Below are 24945 nucleotides of genomic sequence, written 5' to 3'. Positions count from 1 at the left end.
TGATGCCTTAGACAAGAAACTTTGCTCCACATTGTCTCTCTTCACCCAGGTGTAAAATCATTAGGTACGGGTGACTTACTTCTGTGGGCAAGCGTCGATGGACTAGCATCCTATCCAGAAGGAGTAGCAATACTCTTACAGTCGAACCTCCACTAACGGCCACCTCTCCACAGCGGCCACCTCTCTACAACGGCCACTTTTTTTTTGTCCCGGCCGACAGTCCATACATTAGCTCTTGTTTAAACCTCTCTACAACGGCCGCCTCTCTACAACGGCAACGGCCACTAAAGTTCGTCCCCAACTGCCAAAATAACCTCTCGACAACGGCCAGTACAGTTCTTTTTTGTAAAAACCTTTTTTTTCATAAACTGATGCAGTAATCGACATTTGTCTTTGCAACATTACGTTTCTGTATCCATTTTAATGATATACGTATTTTGATTGTGTTCCATTTATATGCTGCAGTAAGCATAAATTGCTTGCAATAATATAGCGAATGAACCTTGCTCGTTTGGTCTTGTTAACATTTTGATTCAAAACATTATTTACGTTTTATTATGTATTTTATCTATATATATTATTTAAGATTGGATTACCATTATAGGCTACAGTAAGCATGAACTTGGCACAATAAACATGTTGCACTTCCCGGAAAAAAACAGTGTCATATTACATCCCTACCTCCCCATAACGGCCACCTCTCTACAACGGCCACTTTCTTTTGTCCCCAAGGTGGCCGTTGTGGAGAGGTTCAACTGTAGTTGCTTCATGCTACCGAAACCGTCTTAACTCTGGCTTTGTGGGCCACTCAAGTTAGTAGTGCCACTTTACCTTATGATAAGCTAACACCAAAAAGGAAGATGGTTTCAACAAGACAAAAGGTTTATTTCTTCCGAGGACACTGATAGGTGCATTAGTTCAAGATGGGAAATTTAAATATGAACATGTCTCTAATCAAGGAAACACTGTAAATTGAAGGTGAATAAAATCGGCACCCAACCTGCAATATCCGCGCTGTAGTAACCACCATCAATAAAGCTTTCGGTCAGTTTCTCTATAGTTGTAGGTTTGTGGACACTGTCTGGACACTTTTCACACAGAATAAGAGGCGCCCAGTAAGATAGCACTGTCTTGTACCAGTCAGTGTTGTTTGGTAGTATGTAATGACCAGGAAGATCGTTGTTACCAAATGCTGGAAAAATGGGAATATCTGGAAACGCTTTATGAGCTTTGCTGCTCACTACAGACATGGCTTCCAGAACTTTAGGCGATCCATGGGTATCTGTCATACCATGGGCTGCTGAATCTCCTGTTGGAACAAATCAAGAACGCATGAGTTATCAAGAGACTTAGAGCCTTTGACTGCAGTGAGGACTTGCATTTTATGAAGATTTCAATTACGTGCTGTCACAAAAAAAGGATCAGAGAATACACTCTGCAGTGTATGTTTACTGAAAAGTTAATTCTGATTCATCATTTGTGTCATTAGTGTTAGAGGCACAACATCCATTTGTACCCTTCACATTCACATTGCCGCAATTACCACCATTATTACCCACAACTTGCTCCTACCTTCCCTCGTGGCTCAGTTGGTAGAGCAACGGCTAATCAAAACCAAGGTCGTGTGTTCGATTCCTGCCGAGTTCGAAGATTTTTTTATTGCCTCGTGTGATCTCCCATTTCCGTATTTGGGCTAATGCTCAGTGGGAAGTTCATGGGTTCACTTTAGCACTTTGAGATGCGCTGCAGAGTTAATACTCTGATCCATCGTTTGTGTCATTAGTGCCAGCGGTACAGTATTCGTCTCTTGCCAAATCAAACTCTGGTAGTAATTTCATCTGTCCTTACAATAACTGTCCATAACTGTGTTCAAGCTTACTGTTGATTGTTTTTAACTCTATTCAAAGCCTTAAAGTCGCCCTTAATGTTTAAAGCGAATCATTACTCTAGTTGTTACTTGACTTATATCTGGCCACCTTCAATGACCTGTAGCCACCAAGATGGCCTTAGAAAGATCCACTTAACAAAAGAATGAATCGAGCCTATTAACCTTTTTGTGTCACAGAAAATTTGAATGGCGTTGGTATTTGAGTAGTTTAAAATGTCTCGTGTTATAATACTTACTAACAGCCAAGAATATGACTAATCGTTTGTGACCACCAAGACATTGCTAATAACAAATTCCGGAGCTTTGCGTTATAATCCAATTTTTTTCAAAGGCTTAATTTCCCTTGCTTATCTTTTATGGATTACAATCGTTAGTGCTTTTCAAACAGTGTATGGTAGATACGAATGTGTTTTTGTTTTCCACTCTAGTAGGGCTTGGGGGATGAAAACTTCTTTACCTACCTGTAAGTAATATGAACTTGGCTCCTTTTCCTTTCGCCTTCATTGCTGATAGCGCGCTATCCCACAGCCATTCTGGTGAGTCACATCCAATCCTCCCGTAAGGCGCATCATAATCCGCTGTTAGTTTTGAATCATCCGAGCTATGACAGTAGGTTTGTTCATTCATTGACTGGTTGTAGGCAGGATCAAGGTGAATGTCGCTCACGTGTAGAAACTTCAAAACATTTCGCTTTAAACTGCATTTAGGTCCACATCTTCTGCTGTCGGCTTGTAAGGCGAAGGGAACGACCACCATGAAGATCGCAACCGAGTGGCTCATCCACATGATGTTCAAACTCCTCACTAAAACAAAAGAAAAAGGAAGATGGAAGAGGAATACTTAGTGAAGTAAATACAGGTACACCCTCCCTACGTTTACATGATCAGAAGCATATCTTTTTTCTTTATTTCTCTTTTCTTTTTTTTTTTTTCTTATTCGGATGGGGGTTGGGTGCTGTACATATATGTACAGCCTGATTCATGTTGTTTCATTTAAGGTATTATTGTTATTTAATTATTATTGGGGGGATTAATTATTGCCTTGATGGTTGATACTTTGAAGATTTTCGCAACGGCAGCTAACTTTACAGGCACTAGATACCTAATAAGCCAAATAGGACCAGGCCTTTAGGACAATTACAATTTTAACCCGGGTTTTAATAATAGCGTCAAACTGCGTTTGTCACCCGTATATCAACCGTACAAGTCGTACAATACCTAAAATATACTCAAAGGGTCGTCTATTTGGGCGATTGGCGATGCGATTTTTTCTTAAACGCAATTTTTAGAGCGAATTCAAGTAGCCTACGTGAGCTATCGGTGATTTTCACAAAGATTTGACTGATTTCATTGCCATTTTGTTGCTGAAAAGAGCAACCTGCATGTGTTGAGAACATAAGTTACCTCCTCGTTTACTTAGGGTTCCTCAAACCAGCCAAGTCACGTGGCCGTAAAATGGCACCTAGAGTCGCAGGAACTTCCATAGGCAATTTAAAATTACTCAGCACTAAAATCGCCCAAAAAATCCCACGCCAGTGTATTCAAATGGCATTCAAAGAAGCTTTTCGTGAACTCCCAATACTCTTATATTTAAAGTAGCATTTTCTAGATGAATGTGGTTTCTTTGAGTCGCCTTGAAGTTACACGTGCTCTACGTTCGCTTTTCCTTTGCATTAGTTTATAAGCCATAAATTAACAGGTAATTTTACAGAGATTATGAAATAAACAGCATTGGGGTTGAATAAAAACAGACTGGTAATTGTGGAAGAACTTTTCTGAAATTTCAAATGAATACTCACTTTGTAAACAGCCCTTTTTCTTGCAAACTTCAAAGGTGGCAAAGAAGGCGATTACCTTCGCTTTTTCGTTTTACTGTATTTGTTTATACATAATTAATTGAGGGACTGGTTAGGAAACCTTGCCATGAAAACAATGGTGCTGCAATTTATGTTGGAAGGGCTGCGACCCTGCACAATCCTTTGTTTTAACGTTTACACCACAGCTGACATTCCAGATATCGGCGATTTTATACACCGATCGAGGCGATCGGCGAAAAATCGCAATCGCTGCACCGGGCACACCTGGCAATTTTCGCCGATCGCGGCGATCGGCGTATAAAATCACCAAGTATGTCGCTGGCTTGAGCAAATGCGCCTCTAGTAATGATAATAGTCTCAACCAAAGACGTGGCACGCAACCGTACCTTTACACTTCAGCAAAAACTTCCTGGTAACATTTGATAACCTTCTCAGGCCTTGAAACCGCGAAACCATGGAATAACTGTTCTCGTTTCTGATAGCGGAGGACACATTACTAACATGAAAGTTCTCCATGGAATCACGGAGCGATCGAAATCATCCATATTAATTGTGAGTGGGAGAGGGCCACGAAACAAGCATTTATTTATTTTCTTTACTTGCAGGTGTCAAATTGTTCCATGAACTACCGCCACAAATTAAATAGCGCTATCAAATGCTATTTCCTTAGAAAATCGTCCAAGGCGCATGTAATTTTCATTCTATTGGACTGGATGAAAGGATATTATGAATGCATCAAGGGCCCGTCCACACTTCAGAGAAAGTGCGTCTTCCAATTCAGTATTCGGACTAGTGTGAACAGTGCAAGGTATGGAACATTGTGCAATATGTGGAGAACAATAAAGAAATATCCCTTTACTGTTCTTGTCCGCTAAAACGAAGTATTGCTATTGATATCTCATTGTAGTTGGCGATCAATATTGGTTTGCCGTTTGATGGCTTGTCATCTTTGCATTAAGTTTAAAGATGTTGTTCAAAAACTCATTAATGAGTCATAAGCCCATTGACCTATCAAATGATTGACAATACATCACGTGCAGTGATTTTATATCAAAAACCTCAAAACACTCCTCATTGGTATGCGGTGTTTTATCAGCTGATGAAACACTCCTCATTAGTATGCGGTGTTTTTCTCGTATGCTAATTTCCAACGTTCACAAAAGCATAATTATTGTGAAAACTATGGACACACGCTTTTCCAGGAACGTTTTTGAAGCCGTTCAAAAAACTCACAGCACGTGTTTTATCGGGTCTAATACCACTCGGCTGTGCCTCGCTTTTTAAACATTACTTTGCACTCGATTGTTTGTTGAAATGACGACTAAAAAAAAAGTTAAAGCTAATTTGCACGCACCCGATTAGTAGATTCAATTGCGTGGGCCAATTTACACGTTATAATTTGTCGACCATTTCTTTTTCTGTTGATGCATGCAAATCGGCCTGATTCAAAAATTCTGTAGCAGTACCACAGAATTTTATAAAACGCAATTATCATCCGCTCACTCAATTTCTCTGTCAAACTGTGCCAAAATCAGTACGTGTGAATTAGCCTTGATCCTTATTGAAGAGCGAAATGCGCTTACTATTGAATGGAAACAGGTGCCAGCCCCACGTTTTCTTTTAATGATAAAAATTGCAATATTTTAGAGCTGGTTTGTCAAATAAAGTAAACTCCCTCCCTTCGAACAACCACTGAGAACACCTTACAGTTTAATTGCAAACGGAAGTCAAGTTCAACCGAAACTAATTAGACTGGGTTTATTGAAACTCCCACTTTTATGGACTCTTGCTATTAAGAAGTTACGGACTCTTCAGTCATGCCGATATGATTATTATTAAATTGTTTGTTTTACGCTAAGTGAACACCTCGATTATCTTGCTGAAGTGACCATGCGTATACTTTTTGCGGTTTTCGATTCCAGAGTTCACTTCGATCTTCTCTCATAAAATAAAATTATGCAGGACGGAGTGCACTATCGTATACAGCGTTTATCACTGAGGTCATTTTAACCGATCCTGCCCTTATTACGGAATCGATCCTTTTCGGTTCGAAAGATCGCAGTCTTAATGGATGGATATCTTAATGCAAACAAGATAATTTTAAAAGCTACAAATCTTGTGGGCTCTTGCGCCAGTATAAAATAGAGATTAAGAACAAGGCTTAAGCTGTAGCAACAGAATTTACAGTTACCATTTACAATAGAATCGAGGGTGTCTTGATAACTATAGAATGTTTTATCTGTGAGGTGACGAACGATGTTAAATGAAACAACCAAACCCACGAAAAGAACTTTACCTTTTCTACAATGTTTCACCGCTGATATAAAATCCTTGAAATGAAGAAGCTGTGTATCTGTGAAAAAGAGACCGAACTAGATGAGCCTTGTATGTAAAGTTTTAAGGGAGACGTGGTATCGAATGTCCCGCTATGATTGGCTCTGGTCTCAAGTAATATATTCTGTTCAAAAAAGAAGAAATTCTCCCGAATAAACGTGTTCTCTTGTTTAATTTTAAAACGCCCCCAAGAAATTTCAATTTCAACTCCGGTTATTAAATAAACAATTTAAAATAGCGAGATCAGTCCTCGAAGTCATATTGAGGGGACCTTTTCTTTCATACTTATCAAAAGTTTTTTTTTTCTTTTCAAGTTATATATTATGTCTGGCGTACGTTGATAGAGTATTTGTGTTTGAATAAACGCCTTTTTAATGGATGAATGGAGTTCCGAAGAACCGCCTCGAGCACTTCCAAAATTATTCAGCTACTTGTGGAACACGCTTACGTTAAAAAGGCATTATTTCTATGATGAATTATCGCCGTAACTCGAACAAGGTATAAAAACTAAATTGGACTACACCGACAGCGGAGGGGGGGGGAGGGGGTGAATCCTATTCCAGATAGATATGAAGCATGCAATAAAATATTTATGAGAAACGTGTATTCATTAGTTTTGTTATGTAGACAGAAGTGTTTTACTATAAACTACACCACACGAAACTACATCCGGGACCAGAGTGGCATATTTGCCATTTCCTCACTAGTGAGGATATTGGCGACGTCATTTCCTGCTTTTTCACGATTGTTTGTGCAAACAGTCTGTGAAAAATGGCGAGCGGCAATTTCTCAATATAATAAAATGAAAATTATTATTTTCTCGTGTTAAAAATCATAATTACTCACTTGCAATATTGTTTTACCACTCGAAACAAAATTCATATTTCCGCGCCGCCGTGTACGTAATATCCTCTGTATTTGAAATATTGTTTTAGCGGTGCCTACTATTGTTACTGCGTACACGTTCTGCACATCCGGAGATACTCGGGTTTCCTATGGGTGGTGCGTACTAATACAGGAATATTTTTGCGTGGTTTTAAACTATTCGGAGAAAGCAGAACTTAGCAAGTGCTCTTGGTATCCCCAAACAAACTTAGCGGTAACCATGCATTTTTCAAAAAGAATTAACCTTCAATATAGAAAAAACTGCGATACATTGCTTTATATTTTGGTGCTCTTTAGAAATATTGTTGCTTAATTATCTCTTAAGAATAAGTGGCTACTCCCAATTTTCTTTTTGGATTTCAAAAGCCCTTACTAACATCTGCTCTTCCCGCATAGCCATAAAACGCACAAATACACTTCTGTGTAAGTAGACACCGTCCTTAACTATATCTTCAGCGCTCATTTGAGATGTTTGGTAAGCAGAGGAAATAGTAGAGATTTCGCGTGCATCGTCCCTTTTATGAACAGTTTCGTTTGAGGGCATTTGGCTAAGTTAATAAAACATGTATCTAAAGGATTAATATTTCGTAGTTTGTTCGTTGTGTCTGATAAGCTGCTGCTTCTTAGATGATTCAGTGCTGCTTTCAAATAACGTGTGGCCGTTGAAGACACCTTATTTAAATTGCTGCTCAATGTAAATTTCTTATGCAGAAACGGCTGGGCAGAAGAGAGTTGTATAAAGGGACGTGTATCACAACGATGTAAATAGCGCGACATAAATTATATAATGTTTTTAATATCATTATTCAGGCGATTATTGTGCAAAAAGGTGCGGAGAAAAATTACACACCAACATCGGTAAAATTCAATTCCAAGCGAATTTCAGTGATGATGGAAAAATTTATTCGCGAGATGCGATCAAGACGTAGTTGTTCTCGCAGCGTCCTCTTCCCCTGTGTTTGTTAACTTAGAAAACGTTCGATTGAACGTATTCCGGAATACGAATAAGCGGAATAACTCAGTGTTAGATTTTTCTTTTTAAGAAATTTGGGAGGCCAATTCTGCAAACTATCGCTGACACAAGAGAATTCAAGAGCCGTCTCGAACTGGAACACGAAATGGCTCTTAACTTACTATGTGTCAACAACGTTTTGCAGAAATTTTTTCCAAAATTTACTTTAAAAAGAGAAATTTGACAGCTATTCTGTTTATTCGTATTCCGGAATATGGTCAATCGAACGCAACCTCAGGTTTTTCTTGGTCACAGTCTAGGTTTTAGTCGTCCCTTTCATGTCCAATTCTACGCGCGAGCGGAGACAATTCAAATCAATAAAACTAAGCGAGTTTTGCGTTATCCTTCTATGTGCCCCTTAGGAATCCGAAGTTGCAAAAACGGGTTCATGAATTAAACGTTTTGAAACAATGGTCACAAAAGAAATGACAAATATGAGTTCAATGATGCAACGGAAGACATTCAGAAATTCTCTTGCCAGTCGGAATTTCTCCCATGTATCTCTGTAACTTTTTGCGCTTTTTGCTTTTGCCCATTTTGTGGTGGAAAACTATTGTAGTCTCACCACCTATTTTCGAATTTGACTTGCCATCTATCTGTAGTTCTTTTTTGAACATCAATAGAACAGTTTATGAATTATGCTCCATCACTCTTGCTCTTCGTATTTGCCTTTTATCTATTTTTATTATTTTTTTTTTTTGCTACACAAAACCAATTTTGTGGTGGAAAACTATCGTAGTCTTCGAATTTGATTTGCCATCTATCTGTAGTTATTTTTTGAACATCAATAGGACAGTGCATGAATCATGCTCCATCACTCGCGCTCTTCGTATTTTTCTTTTCTTTTCTTTTCTTTTTATTTTATTTTATTATATTTTATTTTTTGCTACACAAAAGCAAAATTAATGTAATAAATCCCCGGGGCTTATACTTTTCGAAGGACTTTTTCTGTGGGCTTATATTCGGAGGGGTTTATTGTAGGAGGGAAATTCATGTTTTAAATCGGCAGGGTTTATAACTGGAGGGAAATCTGCGGCTGAAATTGTTCAATCTGCAAATGATATACTTAACATGGTCGGGAATACAGCAGAGAAACAGCAATTTTAAAAAAACACACAACAAGTCTCCTGTAGTTCAGTGGTAGGGCATCCGAGCTAGTAATCGGAAGGTCTTAGGTTCGACTCCTGATAAGAGCACTCGGATTTTTTTCCGAGTATGCCTGTGTCACTTTCTGGAATAATACATCATTCTCACTCATTCACCAGGCTTGAAATATAACATCACATTTATTTTATATACCACACGTTCGACATTCCAATCCTAGCAGTACGCAGGATGTTTGTCCCATAAATCTAGTTTAATGGCTTAAGCTCCCACGAGTCTCCTGCTCCTGCAGTTTGTAAAACAAGTTTCGGCATTCCTATGTCATCTTCAGTTTCATTTCATTGTAAAATACCGTTAAATGTAATTACGCTAGTTGTAGTGTGCGCACTATACTGGTAAGTCAACAATTTATATCCAGTAAGTATGCAGTAGAGCAAATGAGAACCCTAAATAAACAAATGAATAAATGAATGAATAAATTAATAAATAAATGAATAAATAAATAAATAAATAATCAAAACACACAAACAAAACCCATAATTTAAAAGAGAGTGATAAATCCAGGTGCCTCAGCTGTTTGTTGAGGGTTGGATTCTCCCATTTAATATATAATGCCTCCTTTATCTTAATTTGAAAGCTGGAGGTAGCAGAATCCAAAACCGTGAAACACTCCGCAGAAAACGAGTTCCGACAGGCCTTTGATGATAGCAAAATATTAATGTTTGTAAATGTGTGAGACTTTGTCCAACGCAAGGTGCTCACGAACACGTGTACAAATGTGGCGAGTGGTCTCACCAATCACAATAGAAAATTGCGAGAAAACGTTACTTTAAACCATTTTTTTAGGTTAATTTTATGTACTGAGAGCTTGTTGAATCACTAGCTTTAACATTTTTATACCTGAGGGGATTGGAATGTAAAAAGTGAGGAGCTTGCCCTTTTAATGGAGGAACTTCTTTTTTAATGAAAGGTCTCGAAGGAAGAAAAGTTAATTTCGTTTCCCGAGAATCTCAATTCGTCTCGGGAAACATTGGGTTTCGAGAGAAACATAAATTAACTGGTTTCCCGAGGGACCAGTCATTAAGTGATATATATATTTATATATAAGATATTATATTTGCAGAGAAAAACAAAACTTTGAAAAAAAACCGCTCTGAATGAGACATAGCACCACTCTCACTCACGCTTTGTTCAATTGCAAAAGCGGTCAACATTCGCGAGAAACAGGTCACTGATACCCTCTAAAGTCAAACTGCGTCAAACTGCTTTTCGCAACATTACACGCAAACAGTTGTATTATTAAATATAGTGTGCAATCTATATGTATACTATATCTATTATTATTATTAATTTAATGATACAGGACTCCATTTGAACCAGCCTATGCTGAAATGGATACTCGACTCATAGATATTTGTTACAATAAATATAAATTGGCCAATAAGTACCACTTACGTCCAGAAATGCACCTAACCCTGACTTTGGGTACCTTTTATAAGGTATACCTTTTTGTCGTTTTCACATGACTTCATGTTTGACAGAATTATTTGTGCTTTAGTAAGAATTAAGGGTAGGGAACACTTTGTGATGTCTATCATACATTTTATACATCTCATTAGCGTGCATTTCCGGACTGGACTGAACTCCATATGGCACAGATACAATGCATTTGGTAATTTATGAATCCAGACTACTTTTTAGTTTAGAGCTTGCGCTTGTTTGTCATAGCAGATGTGTATCTTTCTGATCTATTTCAATTTTATCTAGGGAAGGGAGGGGGGGCAACGTAACACAGTGGTGACATCACTCGCCTCCCACTAATGTGGGTTGATTTTGTTATTGGTTCCCGTCCCGGACTCCGAGTTCCTCGGTTCACCTCCCTCAATAAAAACCAACATTTCCACATTTCCAAATTCCAAATCGACTCTTTAGGGCCACTCTAATAACTCTCGAATTAGTTGTTGCATATGAAGGTTAAAGTGAACAATAGATGAGAGATCGCTATTCTAGATCTATTTAGTTTACTACCTTTTGCGAAAAAAACACTTTTAACTCATCAAGAACAAGTGTACTTTCAACTGTTTGATTTGAGGGCCTCCTTTTTGGATGCGCCGTGCTTGCATACTTTCTTTCCTCTGATCATCACCTCATGCAAGGCGTACAATTCCACGATAGAGTAGCCCAGCAGCACACAAGGAGATAAGATCCAGTGAAACAACTGTCGCACTAGAGAGATCCTCTCCTCAACTCTCGGCTCCGTAAGTCTGACGGTCAGTCTGTCCAAGATAAAGATGACAGCAAAAATTCCGTAGGTGAGAACCACGAACTGCAGTGTTAGCCACTCCAGTGTGCTTGGTATGTCTGTGAATAGGACGTTGACGGATATTGCCAGAGTGACACTGTACAGTGAGGAACAGCACAGCATGATCCCTGTGGTGGGAACGGACAAAATTAAATATATACTTGTTTTAGAATGACTTCATTAACACTGTAATAAACCTGATTTACTTGAACATATTTTACTTCTCTTTCTTAACGTTGGCAATCACTCAATAACTAATCATAGCATATTGGACGATGGTAAGGTCCCTTTAAAAATAACTCCTCCCGGAGAATAGATTTTGTTCTTGTACTCATTTTAAAAAGCTTTAACCCAACGCCAACAAGTTTTTGGTTTAAATATTTGAATTTAGGGTGGTAGCTATGGGAATGTTCCGATCCTTGAAATTAATGTATTAGTCAGCTTTTGTTCCAAGATACTTTCATTCACAGTTCAAATGTATAAAATTCATATGTCTCACTTTCATCTCATCAAATATACGGATATAGCACGAATACAAAAAAAAAATACCAGCTCCCAGATGCCTTGATACCTCCTCAGTTGGTATAACAGTGTTCCAGTATTGCAGAGGTCATGGGTTCGAATCCCGTTCAAGGCTGAATTTTTTTCAGGGTTTCGTATCGCATCTGGTTATGTTACGCACTTAACTAGGTGGTCATGAACTTCCTCATATCTTCATCTGCAGTTCAAACGTTTGAATTTCGTATATGTTACCTTTAAGATACAAGTTTCTTTAGCACTCTTAGCAAATATTACCGTAGTAGATGATGAACGTGAACCCCCACGACAGTGCAGTAAAGAATGGAATGTTCCTTGACTTGACCATGAAGTAGTGGAACACCTCAGCTGCTCCAATGGTCCATCTGCGAGCTTGCCTTGCCCACTCCCATAGCTCATCCTCTATCACCCTTCCAGATGTGGGGCCAGAGAGGATTGGCACAGGGACCATGACGATCCGAAGCCGTCTCTTACAAACACCCATCCACCTGTGGCAAAGGAAGAAAAACGGAGACTGGTTTATTTATATAACTATGCATTGAAAACTAAACGCTAGTTTACATGCGCCGATTCATCGGCCCAATTTAGTACTTTCAATCGTACGGGTCAATATAAAAGTTGCAAATTTTCGGCCGATTTCTTTTTCTCTTAGTGTAGTGCGTATGTAGCACTGCTTACATAATTTTATATATCGGGCACATTTACGTCCGCTCACTAATTGGGGCAAATCGGCCCGATTGATCTGTTCATGTAAGCAAGCCTTAAGGAGTGTGTCAAGGCGATTTACGAGTGCCCCAGATTGTGTAAGTCTTCAGAAATGTTGTTTTTCGATGGATGCCAAAGTATCCAAGGAAAACAAATATTATTTTGTACTTGTACTTGCAGGAAAGAAAAAATATATCAATGTTTTTTTTCAACACCCAGGAAGTTAGCATAGGGAAAACGGATGTTACAAGTTATAGTTACTAAATGGTGCGTGGGGAACTTTTCCGTGTTTTGCGGCATAACCATAACTTCTCGAGATTGACTTTTCATTTCACGAATTCTCCCTGCTTTGCGGGCACGATAGCGCGGACTAATCAATTAGCGAAATTCATGAAATTCTAACCCCTTCTGCTCCGAGTAGAACCATTTTCAATGTATCTCACCTAATGAGAGCAATTATATCGTCCATTTGGTATCCAGGATGAACAAACTTTCCTGCAATGCAGAGAGAGGCAGAGAAGCTGTAGATGCTCATCGGGTTCACGTTGAATGGGATCATTGCACCCATCATGAGAAAGGAACGTACGATTCCAGTTACTCTCGTGACCACGGATGCTGCGTCTAGGTTCCAGTTATAGAGGAGGGGTGACTGGAACACGCAGCCTACCATTCCATCGCTACCCCTCGGGTGCATGGACTCCTGTTGGTATCTGTACTCCAGTGCCTCGAAGTATCGCGGATGGAACTTAGAGTCTGCGTCACAAGTCGTCACAAGGATTCTATCTGGGTCGAACGCGTTACCCCTTCTCTGTTTCATGTGCGCAAGACCTGTCCGTATACCACAGTTGGCATTGGAGCACTTTCCTGGAATCTCTCCTTCCACACCAAATGGGTGAGTGACAAAAAGCATTTCATGGAAGCGACATCCAAAGAGGTTGGACAAATGTTTTTGCTTGCTCAGAAGGTAAGTGGTTTTCTCCTCGAATGCAATCACCATGGTGACATTGGATGCAACAGTTTGATTGGCAAGCGTCTCAACTGAAGCAGCAATCAAATCCACTGGCTCTTTGTAACAAGACATGACTGCCAAGTGGTGAGTGGGTGCTTCATTGACTGTTCGTGCTTCAGCGTCAATATGCTTAGTCTTCAGAAGGTCTTCAAGTTTGGCCTTGAAGTCGGTCTTTTTGTGACGATATAGAACATACGTAGTCCTGATGGCGGATAGGCAGACGACGATCCAGAGAAGGGAGAAGGCGCCCTGAATTATGGGGAGCAGGTAAAAAGAGATTTCCTGCGAGACAAAAGGCAACCAAAGGGGAACGGGTATGATTATCCAAAGAATGACATTGAAGATTAGGTTCCAGCGAAAGAGCTGCCTTCCTGCTTTCTGATCTGATGTTTCTCCCAATTCAACATCTCCTCCAGACCTGAGGTTTGTTTCTTGGATTTGTGTAGCAATATTGAAGTCAGACACAGCTTCGACAATGCTTGATGTGCTCGCCATCGCTGAATTCTGCCTGCTGTAAACAATGCATGGTTGCTCTGGAACCTCCTCATTTTCGGTTGATCTTGCTTGATGTCGAAGTAGTGTAGATACAAATTGGGCAGTGCATCTATTTGCAACGATTGGAGACAAAGATTCCAGACTGCTTGATGAGGTAGTCATCGCAAGTAATTGCTCCGAAACCCCGTTAACGTCAGTTGGTATTTCTTGATGAGAAAACACCAGAGATGGTGTAATACATGAACTGGCAACACTTTGGGACAATGATTCTACACTGCTTGATGTGGAAGCCATCGCAGTGTTCTGTGTTTCGCAAACAGAGCATGATTGTTCTGGATCCCCTTTAACATCAGTTGATACTGCTTGATGTTGAAACACCGGAGATGGTGTAATGCATGAACTTGCAACAATTGGAGGCAAAGACTCTACACCGCTCGATGAGGAAGTCGTTGCAGTGTTCTGCGTTTCGCAAACAGAGCATAATTGCTCTGGAATCCCTTTAACATCTGTTGATATTGCCTGATGTTGAAACACCGGCGGTGGTGTAATGCATGAAGTGGCAACGCTTTGAGACAAAGACTCCACACTGCTTGATGTGATTGTCATCGCAGTGTTCTGCATTTCGCGAACAGAGGATGATTGCTCTGGAAGCCCTTTAACATCAGTTGATATTGCTTGATTTTGAAACTTCGGAGGTGGGGTAATGCATGAACTGGTAACGCTTTGAGACAAAGACTCTACACTGCTTAATGTGGTTGTCATCGCAGTGTTCTGCGTTTCGCAAACAGAGGATGATTGCTCTGGAAGCCCTTTAACATCAGTTGATATTGCTTGATGTTGAAACACCGGAGGTGGGGTAATGCATGAACTGGCAACGCTTGGAGACAAAGACTCTACACTGCTTGATGTGGTAGTCATCTCTGACTTCAGCGTTTCGTGAACAGGGCAAAATTGCTCTGGAGCTTCATCATTATCAGTTGCTGTTGTTTGATGTGGAAGGACTGCAGATGTGGTAATGCAGGTACTTAAAACGATAGAGGCCATTGTCGCTCCTAAAATTAAATAAGGTTTAAAAAAACATTTGTTTTCTTACTAATAGGTTTTTAATATTGTGGTAAAAAATATATATCACACGAGTAAGGTGGTAAAAATGGGATAGAATAAGGTATTTGTTTAGTGCAAGCTCCTCAAGTTTACTTTGGTTCAAAATTGAAAATTCCTCCCTACACCTTTAACATACGATTTCATCTTCATTACTAAACAGGTATTACAAAAAGGCATTTTTCCTTCGATACTTTCAACAACAGAAATTGGTAAAATAAACAGAAGAACAGAGAAAAACAAGACAAAAACACTAACTGAAGTTGCTAAAATATGTAGAGAAGAAACATATTACAAAATTTGAAGGGGTGGAATCTTCCTACTACATATTTAAGGTTACTTCCTACTTACAGCCCATGAACTTTTAATAAGTCGGGCGAAATGGTGCACGTACTAAAGTCTGGACTATGAGGAAAATTGCTGCGAAATGGTGTGCAACTGTCAACAAACTTTAATTTGGTGAGAACATATGTCCCACTGAAACATTATTCAATCGTTGTGTCTGGATACATTCTCCGCTGATAAAGTTGTCGTTTAATGCGAAACACAAAATCAAATTTACTTCTCTTTGTATCAACAAAACTGGAAGAAATTTTGTTTGTACTCGTAACTAGCGCGTAGATTTTACAAGCATGAAGTCTCAAGAAGCTAAGGGTGGACTGAGCGATAATTCTCAACTTTGTTCGATCACACATTGGAATGTAGAATAATACAACTGATGTCATTAAAACCCAGTTGCGTGGTCATGCTAACCTTTTTAAAGGACACGTTGGATGACAAAGTTGAGTAAAAAATTAAATTTGTCGTGGCCATGTAACTGGCGCGTGTACTGCGATTATGCACGGATTTATCACGCTCGCTTGCAATCGGTCGGTTAGTGTGTTTAAAACATGCAATATTGGAGAGATAGGTTATGTGATTGCGGTTCTTGAAAGGCAAATTAAACACTGGAATGATAAGATGTATTTTTGCGACATTCATCGTTCACAATGCATACCTACACTCAACTAATTTTTGTAGCCTGTTTCCCATGTAATCCCTGACGACAACTCACTTTACATCGTAACAACAGTAATCCTTAGCGGTGCAATGTAACCAACCTAAAATTCCTCTTGAAATTTACGTAAGACCTCTCTTATTTCACCATTGTGCACTTCTAATGATGACAGCAATTACCCTTCAAAACGGGTTCGATTGAAGGCGTACTTATAATCAAAGATAAGCAAGACTTTTTGATAGAACAAACTAGTCTAAACAGCAACTGCTTGTCTGTTAGACTTTCTGAAAGTCTTTCTTCAACTAGTGAGCCAAGGTGGCAGCGGGTAGTCTGGACAAAAAGCGGCAGCAGACTGGAGAAACACTAGATATAACATTTCCACATTTCCAATGTCAAAACTATTATGTGAGGAATTTCAAATTTAAACCCGGTCATTTTATTGGACTCTCTGAACATTTAACGGTTACATAATGCAAGGAACATAAACAATTTGCTAATTACTCATGGGAAAAATTTGTTCTACTTTTTCTCACCTTACATTTTCGTCGGCTACTTACGGAAGTCACTGTTAAGCCGCTGAGCTGGCTAGCTAGCTAGCTATTCAATACGGCGAATAATACATGTTATTTCAGTTCCGTTACGCCGGAATTATCGAACTAAACATGTCTGTCTTTAAGGTCTTTCAGTGCCAGACGTCCTAGACTAACTTCAGATTTAAAAGCGAAAAAGCACTAGAACGACAAAGCAGATGAAGAGTATGGTGTCTAATTATCGACAGCCTTTTGTGAAACTATTCTTATCACAAATGCATTTTGGTCAAATTGTTTTTCAGACTCTTCAGATATCAATATTAGTCACGCAGCACCAATTTTCCCGCTCATGATAAATGAATCATCGAGTGTACAGGGTAAGAGAATTGATCTTTTATCGAGGATTCAAAAGAGAATTGCTCGCGGTCAAAACCACGCGAGATGCCTTACTGAGAACGACGTAAACTGCCAAACTGGAATACACTTAAACATCGAAGAGAGTAGCTGTCCTTAGTGGAATGTTGTATGACTGTGTTTGGACCAAAGGGCCTGGAATTCAATAACTACTTCTAGTTTTGTTATAGAAAAAAAACTAGAGCTAAGCATCCATATAACATCTAAACAAAATCAACAAAAGTTCAAACTCCCTGGAGTAACTCCTTCTTTGAAACAGTCTCCTCGAACTCATTAATAATTCAAAAGCCAAAGAGAAAGGAAATCATGCACCGTGAAGTGTTTGGATATCGGATGAAAACTCCTCGTTTTTGCATCCCTAATTTCCCCTTCAAAATCAGTTTGTTTGAGAAGTTATATCAAACACTCGTCACAGTGTTTCATCACAATATCAAAAACCTCGAAGTTCGTCAAAAATACTCCGCTACGCGTCGTATTTTCAACTCTCTTCTCGGTGTTTGATATGTGATGAAACACTGTCTCGTGTTTAATATATATTGCATCAAACTTTGAAACAATTTAACAAACCACGTATTTGTACACGATATCAAAATTAATAGAATAGAAGGCTAAAAAAGTGGGTTAACATTCAATGATTTTCTTTCTTTCTTTCTTTCTTTCTTTAAACTGCTGCTAGTTCAGTCCGTGCAAACGAGCATAATCACTGTACTACAGTCCACAAGGGGAACAGGAGGCGGAAAACGTCCTGGCAAATCTCGATTGGTTTAGGAAATTTCTCTCCTTTTTCAAACACGAGACAAATTCTTTCTTCTGAATCTCGAAATCGAGATCTTCGAGAAAAACTCAACAATCCTACGTTTGAGCCCAAAGCTGAAGAAAAAGTTCGGCGTCATTTATATTACATCAGTCGGTGTTATATAGCGGTCGCGTGCACCACTAACGCTGTCAAAAAAGTGTTCTTGCTATTTAAAACAAACTTATACTTAGGAGCGGCTGCCTGTAAGAATCGAGAACTGCATTTCAGCGACCACTTGGTCGAATTTCTGATATTTCGCCTGAAGATACCCTTGAATTAACTGTTTTCGAAAATCATATTTTAAAGTTCCAAGGTATTTTATTTTTTGAGAAAATTGCGAGAGTTTGAAATGCGGCCTCGGTGCGGTCACGGGCCGATGAAAACCGCGAAAATTTAGGTCAAAGGACGAAGCACCGTTCACGGTGTAAAATAACCCAATGAACTTGAAACTTTACACAAACCTAGACCAACCATCTCACAAGAAAAGTAATACAATAAACATTCCAAACTCGCTGGCTGCTTCCTAAAGCATGCAGATTTGTGTACGCTACTCAAAATGGCCTCGAACCTAATGCCTATTTTCATTAAAATAAAAGTGTTTCTGGTATGTCATTTTCTCGAAATTAAATCTCATATCTCGAAAGACAAAGAGAAGAACTTTATTTGTTCCAAGTTTCAAGCTCTGATTCAAACTCTTTCCCACTCAAGGAAGATCGAATATGCGTGCGATACTTGCGGCTCGCAATTCACGTCACGAATTATGAGAACAGAACCGATTCACAAACACTTGACATCTGGAGCCCGTGAATGTTTCCAAACATCACATATTAGGCCCTAAAACTAATCAGATTGACTGAAGACAGCCATTCAATGTTTTTCGATCCCAGATTTCTTTCCTTTTCTGCTATAAAATAATATAGTTATTCCGGTCAATTAGCATATGAAACATGCGCAACAAATTTGCATACCATTTCGATGTCGCAGGAAAAAGTAGTACAAATCAAACTTTACAGCTCCTTTAGCTTCTTAAATGAAGCGGTCGATCAGTAAAATAGAGAAAAACGTGTGACTTTGTTCCTTCCGTGTTGTTTTGAGTGTTCGTTTTTAGCAGCGACGGCTCAAATCAATAAGCCAGTGTGACACTCTTCGCTGATGTGGGTAACGCCCACGTGATCTTGGCCAGGCATTTCGGTATGGAATCCTGGGCGTACAGGGCGCTTTTAGAAACTGTAAATAGTGAAAATTACTGCTTGTGGGCCAAGCTACGACTACCCGGTGATGAAAACCTTGTCAAGCTAAAAGACTGTACAAGAGATGCGAGCCGCCCTAGCCCATATTGCCAACTTTGGTTGTTGTTGTTGTTGTTGTTGTTGTTTTTTTTTTTGCAAAAAAAATTCAAGTATCAGTGTCATTTCTTTTTTTAACTTACAGTTATACAGACCCTGGAACGTCAATTTTTTTATGAAAAAAAAAAAAAAACACCCATAACCACCTTCCTCACAATTAAAAATATAAAATCTGTATATTTGAGAGGATAGTAGTGAATTTCCCACCGACCACCAACCCGACCTCCCCCTCCACCCTAGCAATAAGCGTCAATAATGCTGTGGTTATTGTTTACTTTCCTAATGACCGTTTTCTCGCTGCTCCTTCCAGTTTTTTTCAACTCCGTGAAAAAAAGTAATAACAGGAAATCTGAAATTGGAAAATGTATAGGCGAAATACGGCCCTCACCCGCACGTGCTAGTGATAAGGTAGTTACGGCCCTCACCTGCTTGCGCTAATAAGTTAGTTTTCGTGGCCATCATCAGACAGACCAAGGTTGGCAAGATTCCTATCTTCTCGGAAATTGAAAGAAACTGGCAGGAACAACGACAAAACCGGTTTAGGAAAGTAAACAATAACCACAATTGACGCTTAGCGCAAGGGGGGATGGGGACGGGGGTTGGGGAGGTCGGGTTGGTCGGTGGGGAATTCACCACTCTGATACCCTCAAAGTTAAAAATTTTATATTTTTAATTGTGGGGATGGCGGTTATGGATAGATTTTTTTTGCGCAAAAATCGACGTTCCAGGATCTGCATTACTGTAAGTCAAAAAACCGAAAACTGACACTAATACTTTAACGTCGAGTTTTTTCGCGGAAAAAAGAAAGCTGGAATGGTGGGCTCTCAGATCTCTTGTACAGTCTTCAAGCTTGACAAGGTCATTATCACCAGGGTAGTCATAGCTTAGCCCTCAAGCAGTACTTTTCTGAAAGCGCCCTGGACGCGCCTAGTGCCTGGCCAGGATCACGTGCGCGTTACCCACATCAACGAAGTGAATATCGAGTTACAGTTGTTCAGTGTCACACTGGCTTATTGATTTGAGCCGTCGCTGCTAAAAACGAACACTCAAAACAACACGGAAGGAACAAAGTCACACGTTTTTCTCTATTTTACTGATCGACCGCTTCATTTAAGAAGCTAAAGGAGCTGTAAAGTTTGATTTGCACTACTTTTTCCTGCGACATCGAAATGGTATGCAAATTTGTTGCGCATGATTCATATGCTAATTGACCGGAATAACTATATTATTTTATAGCAGAAAAGGAAAGAAATCTGGGATCGAAAAACATTGAATGGCTGTCTTCAGTCAATCTGATTAGTTTTAGGGCCTAATATGTGATGTTTGGTAACATTCACGGGCTCTAGATGTCAAGTGTTTGTGAATCGGTTCTGTTCTCATAATTCGTGACGTGAATTGCGAGCCGCAAGTATCGCACGCATATTCGATCTTCCTTGAGTGGGAAAGAGTTTGAATCAGAGCTTGAAACTTGGAACAAATAAAGTTCTTCTCTTTGTCTTTCGAGATATGAGATTTAATTTCGAGAAAATGACATACCAGAAACACTTTTATTTTAATGAAAATAGGCATTAGTTTCGAGGCCATTTTGAGTAGCGTACACAAATCTGCATGCTTTAGGAAGCAGCCAGCGAGTTTGGAATGTTTATTGTATTAATTTTCTTGTGAGATGGTTGGTCTAGGTTTGTGTAAAGTTTCAAGTTCATTGGGTTATTTTACACCGTGAACGGTGCTTCGTCCTTTGACCTAAATTTTCGCGGTTTTCATCGGCCCGTGACCGCACCGAGGCCGCATTTCAAACTCTCGCAATTTTCTCAAAAAATAAAATACCTTGGAACTTTAAAATATGATTTTCGGAAATAGTTAATTCAAGGGTATCTTCAGGCGAAATATCAGAAATTCGACCAAGTGGTCCCTGAAATGCAGTTCTCGATTCTTACAGGCAGCCGCTCTTAGGATCTTTACGTACTTTAAAGGTAGCTTAAGGCTATTGTCTTGTTTTATCTCAGTTTTGTACTCGAACAAACGCAAGTTCTTCCACTAAATACAGGATATTCGAAGTGCGGCAACGTGAGTGTTTCAAGACTATAGAAAGACCGTTCGCCCGATTATCGCAGCGGGTGGTTACACCGGCAGCAATTGTCGGCTTCACACTACAAGCTAAGTTAGTTTCAAGTAAGCACTTGATTCAAGTGCACTTGAAAATCTCAAGTCGCACTTTAGAAAACTTGGCTTCATACCTGGTGACAAAGTATACACTTGAAGCACAAGCTGTCAACCATCTTTTGCGGTAAAATCAGAAATCCGATAGCTCGCCGGAAAATCATGGAGCCTTTGCAACGGAAAAACGTTTCATGTTGTTTACTCTTTATTTTGTCTTTAATTCTAACTCAGAGAGTTTTAACATTACAGTAAAATGCATAGGTACTTCATTGTTAACGAGTACTTGGCGACAAAACAAAAGAACAGGCGACATCTCCTGAACTGAAAATCGATGGTTTAGGCTGTCTCTCAAGATGAAATTCAAATAAGATCGTAAGTTTAACTATTTGTATCGGCTTTTCCTTCTTTTTTGTGTTTACTCACATAAAAGACTGTTCCATGGACTCCTCAAACTGCGAGGCGTATCTCCAGCCATCCATTTTGATTTTTTTTTTTTTTTTTGGATTAATTTTAGTTCACGGCAAAATGTTTATCTGTCCTGGCACCGCAGCACGTGGCTTTCAGTTGGTTTCCCTTTTCCTATTGGTCAAGTACGTTCTCAAGTGTGGTGTTGGCCATACTTGGCGACGTACTTCGGCTTCTTTGAACTACGAACGTTTCCATGGTCACTAAGTAAGTTTGGTAGGTTTTACCCCTTCACACTCAAAATAGGTTTCAAGTGCACTTAGATTATGCTTACAAGCTCATAGAGTAAAATTAAACATCGGTGGAAATCGCTTACGTCCCAATTTGTCGGCAAAAACTCACTCGTTTTCCTGCTAAAATTCTATTTTCGTTTGTAAGAACTTACTGGAATGTTTACTTTTATTTAAAAAATGAAAACCCTAAAATTTTCTCTCTGAACGTTCACGATAACTTTGAGAAAAACATATAGTGGCCAAGGAAAATCAAAGAACTCTGAACCAGAGGCGTTCTTTTCATGAATTCGTGACCCGCTAGCTTTAAATAAACTACACGTAAATAGTAGTGGAGAGAATTTTTTTGATCTTGGTAATAACATACCAAGAATGAAAAAGCAAAATCGAAGTATTTTTTATTTCCCCTTTATAAAAGATCGTTTTTACTCCAAACATAACCCGACAGTGTGTGAATATTCGAAACAGAAGACACAACGAAGCTTTTATTGCGGTTTATTTTTTCCTTACCGCTTACTACGCAGAGTGAAATTCCCAACCGAGGACCGGCGTGCCTTCGTAACAACCAACGAAACATTTCATGAAGCTTAATTGAATATAAAGACGAGCAAAATTACAGGCCTATAGCATTTTGTGCACGTTAAGTAAATTTCGCGAGAATAATGGCCACCCTACGCGATGGAGCATTGTTATTCTAATCTCAACTTACCTACTCCGCGAAGAGTCCTCAGGCTTCAAAATGCTTTTGTCTCTGTAATCAAGACGAGTGAGGTTTTATTGCTGTGCCGACATGTTATATAAAGCAAACGGGGAGGTGTTACGTCAGGATGGAATGAGGAGCGGAAACTGCAGAATTCAAATACAGCCAACGCATCCTAAAAAAAAAAAAAAAACACGTGTGCGGCCTAACCTAGAACTTGACCAATCTTAAACCATGAGACCGGAATAACGTATACAAAATTTCAAGTACGACTCTATTAAAAGTACTCAATGTGAAAACTACAATATTCAGGAACAACAGCAATAGTTAACTTCATAGCAACAGGCTTTTACTTAATTCAGTGCATCATATGGCTAGACAACGTCCCTGTATGTGAGAAAAGCTTCAAGAAAACTAAAGAAGATTCTTGGTGCCTTTCCCAGTACCAAGTTCTTTACTGGGTATTCAAAACACTGCTGCATCTCTGATATTCGGCGTTTTTCTTTCTTTCTTTCCTTCTTCTTCTCTATTTATTTATTTATTTATTCAGGTATTTATTCATTTTTGGAGATATTCTGTTTGATATCAAATCAACTTAAAAACCCACTTTCCCCAATAGTGGCATTGTAAACCGGACGTATTAAAGGGAGGGGTTCACGGTTCTGCGCATGTCCATGAATCAAAATACTTTTTTGCCTTTGCTCGCTATGACCCAAGCCTGTTTTACTTAATTCGTTGTTTAGAAACCATTCGGAAGGGAATAGGTAACTCGGGCGGTAGTTTTTTCATAAGATTGTGTTATTTTGCATGCAAATGACTGTAAACACATTAACCGTGAATTAAATCCTGTAGGTCAATGCTAAATTCAATATCGACAATATGAGTACAACCACTAGCATTTTCTGTGAATTTTGGTCATCAGTCATTTTGTTTGGACTAATTATAGAATGTGATTACTGAAGTACATGTGAGTGGGATTTTTAAGGCCATAAAGTTGATAAGAAACAGAAAAAAAGCATTTAGATTCATGCACATGCGCTGAAATGTGAACCCCTCCCTTTAACATTGTGTGATGAAAAATGTTTACTTCAATTGCACTCCCTTGTGACATTGGTTATTATACTATGCAAGGTTGTTTTATTTTTTTAAGATGAGAATGGAATCCCTCTTTGACCATTAAAGGACAGATGTCAAGCATTTCTTTCCTGTGGGACTGTTTATTACGGCATACGGGTGGCTAACGCCTAATACATCTCCAAACTACCATATCGTTTCAGCTCTAAAGCGGAAATGGTAATTTGGAGTTAATCGCTCAGTTGCGGTTTAAAATTGTTTTATTTTTCAGTCACCTCTAGTCTTTAGAACCTTTATAAAGGTCGACACCAATGGTAGAACACGTCCATGGTACTAGTGCCCTGGACAACAGTTTGGAGTTGAATCTTTCACAGCCGGCATTATGAAACGGTCTTAAATGTGTTGCCACAAATCCAACATATGTTTTGTTGCGTTTGGTGAGATTCCTGGTGTGAAATGAGGCGAGTTATAGTGGTCACTAACGCTGGACGCTGTGGTCAGTTCCAATCGGCAAGAGTTGAGGTGGAGGTTGACGTAAAAGTGGGTGAGCTTGTAGTCAGCTCTTGAGATGACTGTTTGCTGCGACAACTGAGCAGCTTCGATATGGCGTTGTCGAGACGAGTGATCTGATCCGCTGAAGCCGATATATTTAAAAATGTTTGGCCAAAATAGCCAACACATCCATGAATTTGTCAAAGACGAGTGTGGGCTAACCTAGACCTTGATTAACTTTAAGACACAAGACTAGCATAACTGAGACAAGTTTTCAAGTATCACGCAATTGAAAGTACGCAGAGCTAAAAAATACGGCTGATTCAATTACAACAGCAATATTGAACTTCGTAACAACAGGCTTTAAAGACTTTTAATCAATGCAGTGCGTCATATAGCTATACATATTCCACTAATTAGTTTTTTTTAAGAAGCTGAGGGGAATATATTTAATAGTCGAACAATGGTTTCCACGGTAGGCATGTCTGGGATCTAGCCGACCTTCGCGAAACTTATTTCAAATTAATTAAGGTCGGCCCAAATCATGAAAATC

At 39.2% G+C, this 24945-nt stretch overlaps 2 protein-coding genes across 2 annotated transcripts in view; both read right to left on the bottom strand.

Annotated features, from left to right (window-relative positions):
• The window catches only part of LOC146477666 (cyclic GMP-AMP phosphodiesterase SMPDL3A-like), a 9647-nt gene extending 6960 nt beyond the window's left edge, over positions 1 to 2687 (bottom strand). The window contains exons 1-2 of the mRNA XM_085113023.1: positions 2350 to 2687; positions 1001 to 1309 (exon numbers count right to left, since the gene is read on the bottom strand). Of these exons, the coding sequence (XP_084969149.1) occupies positions 1001 to 1309; positions 2350 to 2674 (634 nt within the window). The 5' untranslated portion in view covers positions 2675 to 2687. The remainder of the gene's footprint in view (positions 1 to 1000; positions 1310 to 2349) is intronic.
• Positions 2688 to 9202: 6515 nt separating this feature from the next.
• LOC146477665 (uncharacterized) lies at positions 9203 to 23886 on the bottom strand. The gene is made up of 4 exons (XM_085113115.1): positions 22836 to 23886; positions 13027 to 15139; positions 12137 to 12366; positions 9203 to 11469 (listed from the first exon to the last, which is right to left on the bottom strand). Exons 2-4 carry the CDS (start codon positions 15129 to 15131, stop codon positions 11114 to 11116), a joined length of 2691 nt encoding a protein of 896 aa, XP_084969241.1. The 5' UTR covers positions 15132 to 15139; positions 22836 to 23886; the 3' UTR covers positions 9203 to 11113.
• Between the last annotated feature and the right edge of the window lie 1059 nt (positions 23887 to 24945).

This window comes from Pavona decussata, unplaced genomic scaffold, assembly GCF_977016875.1.
Source record: "Pavona decussata unplaced genomic scaffold, jaPavDecu1.1 SCAFFOLD_69, whole genome shotgun sequence".
In the NCBI taxonomy this organism is placed as follows: Eukaryota; Metazoa; Cnidaria; class Anthozoa; order Scleractinia; family Agariciidae; genus Pavona; species Pavona decussata.
Note: the sequence above shows the minus strand (reverse complement) of the source record. Positions and strands in the feature narration are given on the sequence as shown.

Coding starts and splice junctions, on each gene's coding strand:
- LOC146477665 (XM_085113115.1), bottom strand. CDS start 15,131: ATGGCCTCTATCGTTTTAAGTACCTGCATTACCACATCTGCAGTCCTT. Junction 12,367..13,026: donor GATATAATTGCTCTCATTAG/GTGAGATACATT, acceptor CCTTTGCCACAG/GTGGATGGGTGTTTGTAAGA. Junction 11,470..12,136: donor CACGTTCATCATCTACTACG/GTAATATTTGCT, acceptor TTCCCACCACAG/GGATCATGCTGTGCTGTTCC.